The following is a 17,228-nucleotide window of genomic DNA, read 5'->3' as shown; positions in this document are numbered from 1 at the left end:
TCCACAGTCACCAACGATGGGCTTGTTTATATCACTGTTGCCATCGTGGAGCTAAACAAAGGCACCTAAAGTGACCAAGCTGTGCCACCATTTTGTTGTTTAGCTAGTTGGATTACACCACAGACATCATGGCTCTATTTTAGAGCCATGGGCTCTATAAATGCCTGGTGGAAAGTAAGGTTCAGCCATTTGGCATAGTATCTGGCATGGTATTTGGCATTTGGCATAGTAGCATGGCTGGAGTCGGACGCTACTAAAATCATGCCAGAAGGCAATTGCAATCATTACAGTAGGAAAGTCTACTTGGAAAAGTGGCCTGTAGAGCTTGAAGCGTGTGTCCAACTTAGCAGCTGCAAGAAATTGCAGCCAAGACGATTTCAGTACTTTTCAGTGTATGTGTACAAATAAAGTTTGTTCCCTCTGCTTGAATTCTGACCTTTGGCATCCTTGAATTGTCCTTGAATACTGAGTCAAATGTTCTGTATAAACCATGCACCAATGCCCATACCGCGAGATGGGACTACAAGGCTTTGCCGTCGGTGTGCCGCATCCACTGCAGGCCACAAGACCACGTTACAGCTCTGACTATGTGGCAGTGACTCAGTGGAAACCTTGGTGACCTTTAGATTTGCCATCACCAGGTCGCTATCTCTCAATGCAGCGCTGACCATAAGCTGGCCCAACCCATGCCCATCTATCAACCCTTAACCGGAAAACTGAAAGCAGTAACCAATGGAGGTGCTGTTGTTTCATTGAAAAGTCGAAGACTGTGCAAGAAACATCCCAACGATGTAGCAACGACATGCCAACTCCAAGACTAGGCCTTGAATTCAAGAATACACTGCCTAAAGACCTGTTGGTACAATTCAATGGTAATTGAAGAATGCAATGCAGCTGTAATCCAATGCCACAGCCTGACTGCAAGTTAAACCGAAAACCACCAACCTCGACAAGCTTATCGATGGCCACGACACCACTCTAATCGACATAGGAACATGCTACTGTCGTCAGTGGACCATTCGCTACCAAGTTGAGGAAAGTAAAGGCTGCTTAGGGAGTCCCTGAAATTCGATGCTGACTGGATGGAATCTGTACAGCAAGAGTCGCTGTTGATAACCATACTTACCGTCCGAGCTTCGTAATCCTGCAGCGTTGCTCACAGAATGTAATCCTCGGCATGGACTTCTTAGGCCAATATGGCGCAGTCATAAACTTAAAGGGGCCCTGAACCACTTTTTATCGAAGTGGAGAGAGACATCTGAAGTAATGGTAGGCTATTTCAGAACCACTTTGCCGCACAAAGTATTTCAATACGTTCAGCAGAAGCAGAGTTATCGGCAATCAGACACTGCCTTAGCTGTGCTCTCCTTCCTTCTCCAATGCCTTGCACTGCGAAGGCTACGACGAAAACGTCACCGTGGCATGCAATTCAAATTTCCGATTTGGTGCCTATGCCGCGCTAAACGTAAGCCAAACGCAGCTGTCCTCAGAGAGCCGCAGTGCGCTTAGCCACTGGGCGCGGTGTAGCCCAGCGCAGCAACCAATAGCAGCCACGTATTGGAGTGTGCTTTATGACGAAATGAAGCACACAGAAGGGAGCGAGGGTCATGGGGTTTTTGAAATGAAAGCATTTGAGAGAAAGGTGACTTCGCGCTCCGCTTGCGAGCTCCACGGACCGCGTACGACAGCAGAACTTTGGCTGAGATGTTCACAACAATGTATGCTACTCGTGGACTATGTTACTTCACCAAGCCGGAGGGGGTGGTTCAGGGCCCCTTTAAAAATCAAAGTTGATAATGCTGTTCATGGACCAAGCAATAACACTGAATAGGCTTCTCAGCGACAATTGCATGTAGCTGCATCTGCTGTGTGTGACCTCCAAGATAACAGTGGTGCACTGCATAGCATAGTCTACTGCGGCCGCCGAGATGCTGAACTTTTCAGTGGGGCTTCTGCCCTACATAGCTTCCAGACATAGGCGTTGTCAAGGGCAAAGAACATCTGCTGCTTGACCGTAAAACTTGCATCACAAGGGGAATAACTCGATTGCATGGAGGGAAACCGAAGGTGCTGCTGACGAACTTCAGTCACGATTACAAACACCTCAACTAGTGCACATAGAAGTACAGAAGTATTACTTGTTGCACCTAACCACTGACATCGCTCGCTACAAGACTTGCCAAGACTGTCAGCGATGCAAACCACCAACAAGGCCAGTGACTTTGCTAAAGCTATAATACGTGGTTTTCATATTACATGGCTTATTATTTGCATGAAAAATTGTTTTGTTTTTGTTGAGCTAATCATTTTTGTTAAATTGGGACCTAGGGGAAAGCTGTAATAGAACATCATTAAATTGTGTTAATGCTTTTACGTCATGACCAAAAAGAATAGTACTTCTGCCAGTATACATAATAAACCTTACTGCCTTGTCAACACATTCAAGGTTGTTAACATAAGCATTGACTAAGAGAGGGCCAAGACTGCTCCCTTGGGGCACACCTCTTGTGACAGAACTTTATAGCCGCCTAAACATTGGCAGTGAGCTTGAACATGGGACATTATCAGCTCGAGATTTTCCGCGAATGCTGTACATGAAGTTTCTTTGCAAGAATATTGTGACTAGGGCAGTCAAACGCTTTGCTCAAGTTTACAAAAGGCCTAGCGTTGTTTCTTTTTTAGAATTTTTTTTATATGTATGCGTTCCTTTAGCATTACCACAGCTGTTTCTGTTGACTTTCCTGTGCAAAAGCCGAATTGGGCATTAGACAAATTGCGCTCTTCATGCAACACATGCTATAGATGCAGTGCACGTCGGTCAGCAATACTATCACTTTCGTGAGACTTTGCGTGACTCGGTATTGGAAGCATTGGCATCTCTAGGCAATATGCTTCTTGCACAGTGGCAATCATGCTATCTTGGCACTGTGCCAAGAACACTGTCGCTTACAGACGCCAGCATCTTTGGTGCCGAGTCATGCAAAAGAGATCACATCCCCCAGAATTAGTGAGAATACTTCCCTGGAATGCCTTCTTCCAGTGAAACCTAAGCAGACAAAGTGTACACATAGTGACTAGCGGATATAGTGCAAATCTCGGACTATGGCTTCCGAGATTTTCAGCACACTGCGGGTGTCGCCAAAGCTTTTAGGTCATGGGAAGGAGTAGCACTTGTTCTCAACATTCTGGGTTCTAAATTTTTTCTGGCAAGTAGTAGTGGTAGCATGTGCTTTTCTTTTTTTCCTAGTTTCAGAACCAAAACATGTATTTTTTTTTAACTTTGTGTAGTGCATCCACTTCTATTCAAAATGAAATTTTGCATGAAGCCTGCTTTATATTTACATATCTGAAGTGCAACGTCTTACGCCATCCAAAATTTTTTTGTAGTTTGGCGTTCAGGCATCATAAGAGCATATACCAGCAGAGCATACTACAAATTGCAAATTATTCTTTGAATTTTGCTGTTTAATATGGACCCTTTACCCGGGATGCTTGACAGTACTGGTATTTCAGGTACAGGAAGAAAAACCACAGACAGGAATATTTACTTACATCATTCAGATAATGAAGGGGATGTAGACAAAAAGCCTTCTACAGGCTTTTAAAATTAAAGCATTCTACAACTTGCTTTTTAAGGTTGAATACATACAAAAGCAAACAGAAATCACTCTCCTAACAGACAGAATAATTGTATGAATTTAATAGAAAGGATAATCGATAAAAAGCATTTGTCGACCATAATTTGTACATATTTTTGGTATAAACCTATAAACCAATCTCCAGCTGCTCAGGAATCATATAATATATATATATATATATATATATATATATATATATATATATATATATATATATATATAGTTTTATGTTTTATCTTGGCTAGCGCAACAAGAAAAGAATTTTTTTTAATGCTAAATTTATATCTTTTAAGTAACACATTATCATACTACCGTATTTACTCGCGTATAACCCGCCCTTGCATATAACCCGCACCCCTAACTTTGAACCCCATGAAATAAAAAAAAATATCCTCGCGTATAACCCGCACACTTACCTGAAAAAATGAGGACTAGGAAGTTACAACTGAGCAAACAGTCACCATTTTAGTTTTCAAAACAAATATATTTGAAAACGACTGCCGCAACGTTGTCAGTGCTGTCGTTCAATTGTCAATCGTCGCCACTCTCACTGCTGCCGTCTGAGGCTTCATCGCCGCTCTCAAAGACGTAATCATCTTCGGTACCATCTAGGCTGTTGCTTATGGCACACTTCTTGAAACTCTTGCGTACCATGTCGGCCGGGATCATCCCCCATGCATCTACGATCCACTGGAACAGCAGTGCAATATCTGGCCTTCGCACGCGTCCCGTCGGCGTAAGGGCGTAAAGGCCATCGGCCATCCACTGGGCATATAGCCGCTTCACGTGAGCCTTGAAAGGCTTATTGATGCACACGTCGAGTGGTTGGAGCATGGAAGTCATGCCGCCAGGTATTACGACAAGGTCTGTGCCGTTGTCAGCGAGGCGAGCTTTCACCGCGTCAGTGCAGTGGCCTCGGAACGAATCCAGCACCAGCATCGAACGGCGTGCCAACAAGGCACCTGGTCTTTTTTGGTGGTGTACTCGGTAGAGTCTTGCGCTTGAATATTACATACGGGCGCAGTTTGGTGCCGTCGGCCAAAGCACACAACATCACTGTGCAGCGCAGCTTGGTGTTGCCGCCAGTCAGCACACTAACAGATTTTGCGCCCTTTTTTTCCAGGGTCGTGTCCATAGGCATCTCGAAATATACTGGCGTTTGGTCAGCATTTCCCAGCTGAGATAGCAAGTAGTTGCGCTCTTTCCTCAGTCCGATGACGTAACGTTGAAAGTTGAGCAGCTTCTCCTCGTAAGCGTCGGGAAGCCGCTGGCACATGGTAGTTCGCCGCCGCATCGAAAATCCATGCCTGGCCATAAAGCGCTGCAGCCATCCGCGGCTCGCATGAAACTCGCGTGGAATGTGCATTTCCCGGGCCAGCTTCAGGGCTTGCATCTGCGCCATCTCTGTAGACACAGCGTGGCCACGACTCCTCTGCTCCTCGATGAATTTTGCAAGCTGCGTCTCGAGGTGAGGGTACGCGCCAGTCTTCGGGCCGCGAAACGCTCGCCTGTCCTTGTTCGCAGCTTCAAGAGAGTCTTTTTTCTTCCGCCAGTCGCGAATGCAAGATTCGTCGACATCGTTCTTTCTCGCAGCAGCTCTGTTGCCGATTTGTTCAGCAGCGGCGACGATCCTGAGTTTCTCCTTCGCCGTGAATGATTGCCGCCGAGACACACTCATGATGCCTAGACAAGGCTGGCGAACTGTGCAAACTGGGCGTACAAGAAACGGCACCTTACTCAAGGCCCATCAACGTCTGAACAAAGCGTATGCTTAATATTAATATGCACTGCAACACACGTTGATGTCGATGGGGATGCGGACTCTGCACGGCAGGCCGCGCGTTGCCGTGAAGCCGACCCGCCGAGCCCCCCTTCTCCGGAATATTCGCGTATTACCCGCACCCCCACTTTTTAAACACATTTTTTCAATTTTTGGTGCGGGTTATATGCGAGTAAATACGGTATTCTGTTATAGGTATTATGTTAAATGCCTCAAAAATAGGTACATTGTGTACAGCATGTTCTTGGATAGTACATAGTTTTCTGGGGTTGGAAAAAAAGTTGTGCCCCACCCTAGAAACCATAGTTCATAAGACTTAAACAATGAATAATAGTTTTTGGTACACTAAGGAAATAAATTTCTGCACTTTGAAAAGAATCCCTATTCTTGAAATTTTTACGGCAACAGAACCAACATGATCATTCCACTGTAGGCGTCCCTCAAAGAGAACATCCAAGTGCTTAACACGAGGTACAGTTTTTATAAAGGCAGATCCTACTTTAAGAACAGTAGCATGAGATTCTGGATCTAAAAAAAAAAACAAAGCTTTCGTTTTGTCAGTGTTAATTTGGAGGGAATTAGAGGGACCAATGCTGTAAGAACTGTAGGCAAGGATCAATTTGGGTTCGAATCTCCAACACGCATGTTCCTCTAAAAATAGGCTAGTGTCATCTGCATATATAACAAAGGCGGGTTTACCACTGATGTTGACATTCTTGTTAATGTATAAATGAAAAAGTAGTGGTCCTAATTTGCTACCCTGAGGAACACCTGCAGGAATAGCTTTAGTATCCAATAATTGTTCGACTACTACCTGTCGATGACGAAATCTTAAATAGGACCTTATGAGGCTAATAAATGCACCCCGGAAACCATGTACACCAAGCTTGGCAAGTAATATATAGGTGTTAATCCTGTTGAATGCTCTAGAAAAGTTCACATAAATACCCAATGCAAATTCTTTTTGTTCAATTAAATTTAGGATAAGCACTGTTTTGGTGAAGTGTGATTTTCAAAAACCATGCTGGCTGTGTTAAGTTATGCTTCTCACAAAAGATGGACATTCACAGATGTATTACCTTTTCCAAGCACATTGAGAATATCGGAAGTATCGATATGAGCAATGATTCAATAAATCATTTCTATCTCCACTTTTGTGAATTACTGTCACTCTAGCATTTTGGATGCGCTTGGGGAAAATACCATCCTTGAAACAAGAGCTAAACATACAATCTAATATTGGCCTCGAGCTCCACCACTGGAAATGCTGGCGCCACCGTCGGCGTGACGTGCTAGGAGGGATCACGTGGACATAGCGGCCGCGTCGGCTGCTTCGGGCGCACCGAAGCGAGCTGAAAACGAGTTTAAATTCCGTCGTACGCTGCGGTCCTCATTTAGTGGCGAAATTTTCCCACTTTGAGTGTCTCTGTTACAACGCTTCAAAGCACTACAATAGGTAGTGGCTGCCTTTGAAGGCGCGCTACATATATGGTAGGCTACTGCTCGGTTCCGCAGGGCCGGACGCACGTAACGGAGGCCGGTGTCAGCCTTATTCACACGTAGCCGCAGGACAAGTAGCTGCGTGAAGCTTGGCTCGTGAAACATAAAACCGGCAAACAGTCATCGGCTACAACTCCGGTATGCAGGAAGCACAGACGCGAGGAAGGTTTCTGCTACGGCGCCCGGTCTGCGATCTTCTGAAAACGCGCACTGAGACGCTCGCCCGAGTCCGCTGCCCGACTAATGTCATGACGGTTTGGTCTATGAACTTGTCGATGCTATAGATACTCGCAAGTTCAGTCCAGTGGAAAGGCAGTGGTAAGAAGCACATTTTAAAAAAGCATGGCATATGGCCATGTTTGTGTTATGAATTAATGCACTGGATTACAAAAAAGGAGCAGCGGGAAATTGCACGCTGAGAACACCGATAAACCTACAGTGCGACGCAACTCGAAAAATAATATTGAAAGGTCAAAGAATTTAGAAGAAAAAAAAGATTGAATCGTCGCAACGGGACATCACAGGCGTCGAAGTCTCTACAATGAAATTATTTTTGAACAGCTCTAATAGCGCGCACACAACAATGGTTGCTTGTATACTGTCAAATGCTCATATTCTGCGGCCTAAAGCTCATGGTACGGTGCGAAAACGCGCGCGCGGAGAAAGCGAAACAGTGCGCGGACAAGCATGCAGACGCGCAGACGGTCGCTGCGAATCTGCGCGATCGCTGCATTGAGGCTTCGTTCTATTATGCTCCATTTAGTTATACAAACACTATAAGAACATATTTCACATAGTTTGCTCTCAGCGTTTACCTACCTTTCACGCAAGAAGCCGGTTCGGGAGACTCCATCGCGGCGACCGCGCGCAGTGGCGTTCACTGTACGTATTCGGTAAGGAGATAGCGTCTGTTAACGATTGTGTGCTTTCAGTTTGCCCAAGATTATTGTTTAGACAGTAAGAAACTTCTCTCGTTTCGAAAGTACTTATAGAAATGTCCGGGAGAGCTCGCGCGTGGTGTTTTCAGTGAGCGCTGACAGCAAAACCTATGAGGAGCGCGCCGCATGATCCCTCATACTACGCCAGCGAGGCGCTTCCGATAGATGGCGACTCCGTAACTCCTCGCCGCCGATATGGCCGAGAATATCAATAGCACGCTTAAAAGGGAGAATCTGAAAATCGCGTACTTCTCGTGACCTGCTGTTTCATATGGCAAGAAATATTATTTGAATTTCATTGGAATTTGTAGGGAACAGAAAATGCAGTTTGAGGGTTTTGAGGACTTAGTTGGTTCAGACAAGCAGGATCGTGTGTACTGTGTACCAAGGATGCAAAATAATAATTGAAACAATTTGCAAGTCTTATACCAGAAAGCCTTTCATCATTATGTACGATTCCATGTTAAATTGCTTCTTTTTAAGATATCGCTGTTAAACAACCCTTGCATGTAATTGTTCTTTACTCATCTCAAATGCAACATACGCTTACTGAAATATGCCTTAAATAGAGCAAGATCGTGTAAATTTTTGCTTTGAAGGAAACACTTATGGAGTCCTTTCTCTGTATGAGTTGCAAACACTTTGTTTATCGATAGTTTGCATGCCTTTTTGGGCTTTTAAAATGTGTATCGGAAGGATTCCTCATATATTGGTTTAATAGTGGCAATGAAATTATCACAAGCTTTTCTCTGTGCCATTGATCTCAACATGATATTGGCATGCATATCATAAAAATTTTTGTTAACATGCGTTGGTAATAAAAACATGAAGTGTGACATCTATGTAAGTGGTCGTGTGGGCTCTCATATGAAGTTATGAAAACTATTGCATTTCAGTACGCTCTGCATTTCACATTGTTCAGATGATGGAAAAAAAAAAAATCAATGTTTATATTGCCAACCAAGACTAACGAAAGCTTGTTTTCTGTTATGTAAAATTATGTAAAATAAGAAGGCATAAACAAATTGAAAAAATGCTGTAATGCTACTGCTGCTGGGAGGATGATACAAGGCAGAATACATACGTAGCTACCACACTTCAAACACAAGATAACATAGTATAACATGGCCGTCAAGTTGATTTCAGCAGGCAGTCGGCCTTTGGGAATTTGTGATTGCGACGACTCATTCCTTACACCAATATAAGCCGGGAGCAATTCCTGCCGAACGGCGAGAACAACTTTTAGACGGTTGCATCGCTTTGTCGCTGCAGAGTCGGTTGCATTTCACATGCAGAATACATGGAAAGCGCAGAGCCACTTTAGAAATTGGCTTCATTTAAGTCATTGCCCTCAAAAACAAAAACCATTACATGACTACTACATACTGGTGTTCATAGCAAACACTGGGATGCCTATCTTCGAACTTTTTGGTGACCACATGTTTAGTGATTATGCGCATGTGCATTCGCTTCTTGCTGACTCAGGAGGAGGAGGACTCAAAAGATCGTGCTGTCCTGGCTGATGACAATGCAGAATCATCGCCGCTGAAACGTCTTGGCAACTTTGTAGCTGGCATGCTTTCCCGGGGCCCGACTAGCAGGTGAGGAATCGTGCACTTCACTTGACTTTTTATTTTGCTAAAGACCCCCCCCCCTTTTTTTTTAAGGGTGTTTCACATATATTTTTTTTTCTTTACCATAAATTGTAAACCTGGTCTGAATACATTACAGACAAAGCAGCCTGAGGTGTTCGCTTCCATTATCATCTTAGCCTTGTAAGAGGCTGTCCTGTCCGTTAAAGAGGCCCCGAGACACTTTTCTAATCGTAGAATGGCCTCGCTATTCAAAGACATCGTCTCACAAATCTCGTGTCGCAAGCATTTTTTCTTCAACATGTTATCACTAGCTTTACTCAACAATAAAATATAACAAAAACATAGATGTTCTGCCACCTATGTGGGTGGCATCGTCAGTACACAATTGGCAACAAATGAGAAAATACATCCTATTTATGTATGATACTGCCGTAAAAATCCAGCAGGGAGCCACTGTTCAATCTGCATGCAATTCTAACTGTGGCCCCTTGCCGGATGTTTACGGCAGTATCATACATAAATGGGATGTATTTTCTCATTTGTAGCCATTTGTGTACTGACGATGCCACCTGCATAGGTGGCGAAATGTCTGTTTTTGTTATATTTTATTGTTGAGTAAAGCCAGTGATAACAACACACTGAAGTATGAGCTCCCCTGGCTTTTGGAAAATTTTTTCGCAAACATTTTTTGTCTCCACTAGCACTCTGGAAGCTACACAGAAGAGAAGCAGAGGTGATAAAGCCCCGCCGTAAAATTGTCTTAACAACAAAAGCGCTTGTCACGGCACCCTATGGCAGCCGCGCTAGACAATGCTATGCAGCATGTGGCTGATATATCGTAGGCTACACGCAGCAGGTGCAGTTGCCATGTGTGGACCGGAGGTACAAAGATCAAATGATTTTTTTTTGTCATTTTGAGATTGCATACATATATACATACCTGCCAACTCTCCCAGTTAGCCTGGGAGTCTCCCGGTTGTTTGGGCACTGCCAAGGCCATAAATATTCCGATAAACTCCAGCCCCGCCGCAACCAAGGAAAAGAATGCATCACGCAACACGACTCCTAATAAATTGAGTGTGCAGTGGCTTATTTCACTTTTTGCTAATTAAGCCACAATGCAGGCCAGTCTTTGCTTGACCAATTTTTTTTCATGCTCATCATAATTGCCATTGAACCAGGTAGCTACCTGAAGTCAGATTAAAATCCCAGCCATTTATGAGTAGCCAGTGTTGGCCTAACTCAGTTTGCTGCAGATTGAGACATGCATTGAGGAGTGTGGAAGAGCCAGGGAGGTCTAATATGCATTGCATAATGACGGCTTTAGTCAAGTCAGTTTACTCTCCCCCCCCCCCCCCTTTAAATTTTGAAGTCCCAAGGCTGGCAGGTACGTATATATGTTCAATTTATTTAACTAAAGATTAACAGTTATATATTATTGAGAATGGCCTCACAATTATGAAATCGGCGAATAGGGTTGGTGTATCCAGCTGCTTGCAATGACGCTGCATACCAATATTTTGGAAGCCAGAGCAAGTGATTTTTCGCTGTGTTTGACATGAGATTGCAAATTCCCTGCGGCATGCAGTGCAGTAATATTTAGCTTGCATGTTCACAGCTGAAAATAGCAGCTACTACATTGTGCTCAGCAGCAAAATTCCTTTGCCACTGCGGTGGTCAACTAACTTAAAACACTTTGCCCAACTTCTCTTTAGCAGCACTTGCATGTGTCACGAATTTCAGCATTCTAGAAATTGACAGACACACAGTGCAAATACACTAAAGAACATTTATCTCAAGGAACAATTTCAACCCAAAACAGATGACCAGCAAATTAAGCTCGCGCAAAATAAACCCCAAAAAGTTTAACCACTTTTTTTTTTTTAATCAATGAACCCAAATCTGAGGCATTCAGAAAACTATCTACGGTCAAATCTCGTTACCACGAACCCCACATTAACGAATTTCTCAAATTTACGATTATATTAAAAATCTCTACCAGACTGCCTGTATTTTCAATGTATAAATATTTCAAAACTACGAATTTCAATACAGCGCATATTTCAGAATTCAGAGTTGGTAGGTATGTATATATGTATGCAATCTCAAAATGACAAAAAAAAAATCATTTGATCTTTGTACCTCCGGTCCACACATGGCAACTGCACCTGCTGCGTGTAGCCTACGATATATCAGCCGCATGCTGCATAGCATTGTCTAGCGCGGCTGCCATAGGGTGCCGCGACAAGCGTTTTTGTTAAGACAATTTTACGGCGGGGCTTTATCACCTCTGCTTCTCTCCTGTGTAGCTTCCAGAGTGCTAGTGGAGACAAAAAATGTTTGCGAAAAAATTTTCCAAAAGCCAGGGGAGCTCATACTTCAATGTGTTGTTATCACTGGCTTTACTCAACAATAAAATATAACAAAAACATAGACATTTCGCCACCTATGCAGGTGGCATCGTCAGTACACAAATAGTTCAATATAGTTTATTTTCCCCTTTTAACCGAGGAACATCAGTATTACGAATTCGGCTAAAAGTAACAGCGCCGCAACTCTTACGTGAAACAGAGACTGAGAGTGCAGTAGCTATCATCACCATGTCGAGTGCCAACTGCTTCACCACAAACTTCACCGAGAACTTCACAACAAAGGTTTGGCGATGTATGGCGAGATCCAACGATGAATGCAGCTAGCGACGGTGCCAAGAACAAGCAAACGCAGGACAAATTGGACATATTGCAGCAAATCGACGCAGGGAAAAAGCAAAGCGATGTGTGCAGAAAGCGTGGCATTGCCCCATCAACTTTTGGACCATTTTGAAAGACCGAGACAAGATTGTCAAGCTTCATCGGGAATCACAACTAGCTCCTACAAGGAAACGGCTGCAACTGGGAAACTTTCAAAATGTGGACCAAGCTGTTCTCACGTGGTTCAAAGATGCCAGACTGCAAAACGTTCCCATATCTGGCCCAATGCGCCAAAAAAAAAAAGCCTGCGAATTTGCCGATGCACTTGAAATAACTGGGTTCGACGCCAGTGCTGGTTGGCTTTTTCGTTTCCGTCAGAGGAACGGAATAACTTGGCAGCTAGTCTCGGGGGAGGAAAAGGCTGCTGACTAAGAAGGTGCAGATTCCTGGCGCAATGATCGTTTCCTAGAGATAGCTGGATCGTACTCTGAAGACAATGTTTTCAACACGGATGAGACCACATGTTTTTATCAGCTCCTGCCAGACGGGACGATGCACTTCAAAGGGCAGCAGTGCAAAGGAGGGAAAAAATTCTTATCTTTGCGTGACAGTCCTGCTCTGCTGTAATGCAACAGGCATGAAGAAAATCAAACCGCTCATCATCGGCAAGTACGCAAAGCCTCGCTGCATGAAAAACGTGTTCTTACCGTATGACTACCATGCCAATAAACGAGCCTGGAAGACCAGAGAATTCTTTTCCGAGTGGCTCATCAAATGCGATGACCAAATGAGGAGGGATGACTGAAGAATTCTACTGGTCGACAACTGCTCTGCTCACATTGTGAATGTTCGCTTGACACACATTCGCTTGGAGTTTCTGCTACCAAACGACACGTCCTTGCCGCAACCCCTAGATCAGGGCATTATAAAGAGTGTGAAAGCAGAATTTCATAAGCGCCTTGTGCAGCGGTTGATTATCAACCTCCACCTAAAGCAGCCACCTGCAATCAGTATTCGTCAGGCAGCGGAAATGCTCGCAGTAGCTTGGTGGAACTTGAAGGCATCCATCATTAGCAACTGCTGGCGAAAAGCAGGGCTTGTCAAAGTGCCTGTGCAGCTTGAAGGTGACCTGGAGGTGACTGACAACAACACAGGAGACCTGTGGTCCGAAGTTGTAGAACTGCTACCCGCCTTCTCTTCCTTCGATGACTACGTGGAGAGGGACAGTGCAGCGCTAACAGCGGCAAACCTGACAACCCAAGGGATTGTTAACTGCATTCACAACGTCTCCAGTGATGATGACGACCCGAAGGAAGACCACTGTGGGTCACTAAACACAGAAGGTGAGATCACATCGAACATTGATGTTTTAGTGCACATGAACAAAGTCTGCACTTTCATCGCAAAGTGCAATAATGTACCCGATGAGGTATTGTGCAAAGTGGAAGATGTAGACGCATTCCTAATCGGTCGTGCATGCTGCACACACCAGAAGAGAATCACTGATTTCTTCAAATAAAGCAGCTTTGAAGGGAGTGAAAAATTTTGTACGTATTAGTTCTGTGGAAACCCCCAAGGTAGAGAGAAGCAATTAATACAGGGAAAGTGAGACATCCACCCAAACGTAGCCAAGTGCTACAAAAGAAACCTATGTGGGTTCCTCGAAAGAAAAGCTTCACAATTGAGGGAGAATTCGTCCAGGTCCGGCACATCTTTATCTTGAGAGTATGCTTGTCTCGCATCTACTGCCAAGGTACATCATTTTTATTGCTAAGTTTGTCCACTCGCTTATAACTGCAAGTTTTTCATTACAGTGATATTTCAAAATAACGAATGATTTTCGGCAGTCCCGCATGAGTCATTATATCGAGATTTGACTGTATATACGTACATAAAGAAAAGATAGCTGTATATTGTTTCTACTTTGACTGGCGAAGTGACATGTCATCCATAAGAATTGCATGTTATGAACATCATCAGTAGTGGCAGATGTTGGTGTGGCATTGCGTAATTCATTGGCCTGCGTGGTTCCGACACGGTGTAGGTGTCGACCTCCGTTACGGGTGACAGGGTTGTTGTCCTCCACCAATACCAGCGTGGCACAGGACGTAGTCCGGGCCAGTCAGGCGTTGGGCTGCTGACATGGCCACGTGATTGCCTCTGTGGCACTGGGTAGGGGCCAGTTACAGCAGCATGGGGTTGGACTGGCGATGTAGTCGGGGCTCAGGAGCTAGAGCTATCGCCAGCCAACTCGAACATCCCCTCTCTGGTCTGTGGTCCTCGAAGCCGTCTCCAGAGCACAACTGGGGATGCTTCTGCCCTGCTTCTCGTCGATGTCAGCAATGCCTGCTCATCTGCCTTTACGTGCATCGTTGTCTACTTCACATGTTTGCGCGTGCTTTGCCTGTGACTCATGACGGCATGATAGGTAATTGGGTAATTGGGTAATTATGGTAGTTGCACCATTCATGCAAATCGACACTGACTGCTTAGATGTATATTTATTGCTACTTCTTCAGTGCAAATGTTGGCATGGAGTGGGCACTTCATTCAGCATCGCCACTGTTGCTTGTCCACCCTTGTTTCAAAAGCGGAAATTTTATTAAAAGGATATTTTCCTGGTTTCTCGCCAGTGGGTCACAACGCACCAGAGATATAACAAGTGACCCTTTGGTGAGTCATCACGCAAGGGAATGGCAACTCCAAAAATTCGCTGCCAGAGTGAACATGGTAAAAAAGGAATAGAAGTAAATGGTAGTAAATTTATTGGTGGGCTACCTGTGATGATCTCGGTGACTGAGAGAAACCAAAACAGAAATGAGCCATCTACACTAAAGCATGTGTGGGCCGAAAGTGAAAATCCAAGAACTTATACTTTTATGCCAGACGTGTACTGAATTGTGGAGTAGCCATATGTAAGTCACTGGTTATCCTTGTCAGTTCTTCCTATTTTTGCCACTATATTTTGCATAGTGCATTTGGTGAGTGCACATCAGCTAGATCACTTGCCAGCTTTTAATACCTATATGCACTCGGTCTGCACTGTTAATTTGGGCAGTGCTTCACTGAGCACTATGCAGACAATTTATTTACCAACTTGCCATTTGTTGTATGAAGCAAAATTGTGTATTTGGAGACCCTAATGCTTTGGATACCGTTACGACTCTTCATTGTTACTCTTTTTGTGAATGAGTAACAAGAAACTGCTTGGTATGTGCAGTGTGACCACAAGCACACGCAATCGACGCCAGCTACTCTCCACGGATGCCGAATTCGTGGAGCTGTGTGATGAACAGCAGCCATCCGCTACACGGAGGACAAATGCACGGAGGCAGGCCAAGCAATGACTCAAAAGAAGAAACAGCTGCTTCTAAAAGCATTTTAAACAAATTTTAGTGATTGACATGCATGTTAATATAGTTCACACAGTATAATGCATACACCAGCAGGGCAGAGTCTGAGCTGAACCTGGGGACACCAACTAGTTGGGTCAGCCCTTGCATTGTAAAATGTTAGCTGGGTTTGTTGGTTTAACACGTAGCAAACAGCGTGAAAAGTGGACACTATTAAGGGGACAGATGATGCGGGTGCTTCCCCTCAAATCTTTTCTAATTTTTTCGCTGTTTGCCAAATTATGTTCTTGCATTGTGTTCATTGTATATAGTCCATGTAATTGCTTTAACATGCCATATTTTTATTTAACATTTCAATGCAGTTTTTTAGCCATGTGTTCCTTCATTGCTCGTTACATGCAGTTAGTAGCCACAGATATCTGTTGACCTCCTCAGGGACTGTAATTGCAAGAAAATGCATGCCTGTGGATTGTTGTTCTGAGAAACACATGCTTTTATGAAGAACAACATAGAGGGCAACTTTTGCAAGATTCGCTTATTTTTTTTAAACGGACACATTTAAACCTGGCACTAAACCTGAGGCAAGTTTTGTGTGCGAAATAAAGGAATTTGTATTGGCTCGTGCGTGGCTCCCGTACTTTGCAATATTTTCCTTGTGGACATAGACAGTGCTATCCAAGGTGTTTGATGGAGGCAAGGTGCTCAAGGTCTTTAGGTATGTTAATTTTTTTTAATTGACGGAATGATCTCCCATGACTTACTCGCATACTGTGCAGGGCATTTTGTTGCATATTAAACAGCAAGGCAAAGGCTTAGATTTTACTTTTGAACTAGCCAAGGATAACAGCTTGCAGTTTTAAGATCTTGACATAGCCCTTACTGGCAAAGGTTCCTCCTGGATGTACCAACCCCATGCCCACAAGGAATTGTTGTCGCGCGAGTCTACGCACTCCAAGACTGTAAAACGTGAGATTACCACTATGTGCTTTGAATCTGCCCTTGAAAAATTGTGCTGTCATAAGGCACAAGCAAGCTATGACGAACAGATTTTGAAGTTGAGGAAGGCTGGCTTTCCTTGTTTGGTTTTAAGTGCAGTTTCGGAAGCGTTATTGCAAAAGGTGAAAAAAGAAAAAAAAAATAAGCAGTGAAGAAGGTCAAACAGTTGAAAAAGCTAAGCCAGTGGTAATATCGTATTCTCATAAAGTGGCACATAATCTTAAACAGGTCGCCGTGAAATATAAAATTTCTGTGGTTTTTTCCACGCCCCGAAAACTTGCTACTTTGTTCTGCCTGATTGGTTCTGATGACTAAGAAAGTAGGGCATTCTATTAAACATATGAACCCTTTTGTTAAGCGTGAAGAAGGTGTCGTGTTCCGCATACCGCTGAAGTGTGGGAAAGAGTACATCGGCCAAACTGACCGACGTATTAATGAACGCCTGCAGGAGCATAAGCTTTCGTTGAAAAATGGTTGTGGTTCAAACTTGCCACTTTATTGCAAGGCCTGCGGGAATGAGAATAAAAGTATGTGAAGCAAGGCTTCATGATACAACAATCATGTTTAAAAGTAAAAATTCTGTGGTGCGTGAATTGTTGGTCAACCAGATTAAGAAAAGAGGAGATGCCTGTGTCAGCACCCTGTCTCTGAATCAAAGCACGTTTTTAGACAAGTTTTAAATTTTGATTAATCGTGATTCCCTTCATACATGTATATCTCCAGTGTTCTCGCATGTGT

At 43.9% G+C, this 17,228-nt stretch overlaps 1 protein-coding gene across 3 annotated transcripts in view; it reads left to right on the top strand.

The window, feature by feature from the left end:
- The window catches only part of LOC142582307 (uncharacterized), a 93,421-nt gene extending 77,309 nt beyond the window's left edge, over positions 1-16,112 (top strand). For all 3 annotated transcript variants that reach the window (XM_075691867.1, XM_075691868.1, XM_075691866.1), the window contains 2 exons: positions 9,342-9,457; positions 15,362-16,112. In XM_075691867.1, coding sequence (XP_075547982.1) covers positions 9,342-9,457; positions 15,362-15,488 — 243 coding nt within the window. In that variant the 3' untranslated portion in view covers positions 15,489-16,112. The remainder of the gene's footprint in view (positions 1-9,341; positions 9,458-15,361) is intronic.
- Positions 16,113-17,228: the final 1,116 nt, after the last annotated feature.

This window comes from Dermacentor variabilis, chromosome 5, assembly GCF_050947875.1.
Source record: "Dermacentor variabilis isolate Ectoservices chromosome 5, ASM5094787v1, whole genome shotgun sequence".
In the NCBI taxonomy this organism is placed as follows: Eukaryota; Metazoa; Arthropoda; class Arachnida; order Ixodida; family Ixodidae; genus Dermacentor; species Dermacentor variabilis.
This window is presented reverse-complemented; position numbering and strand designations above follow the sequence as displayed.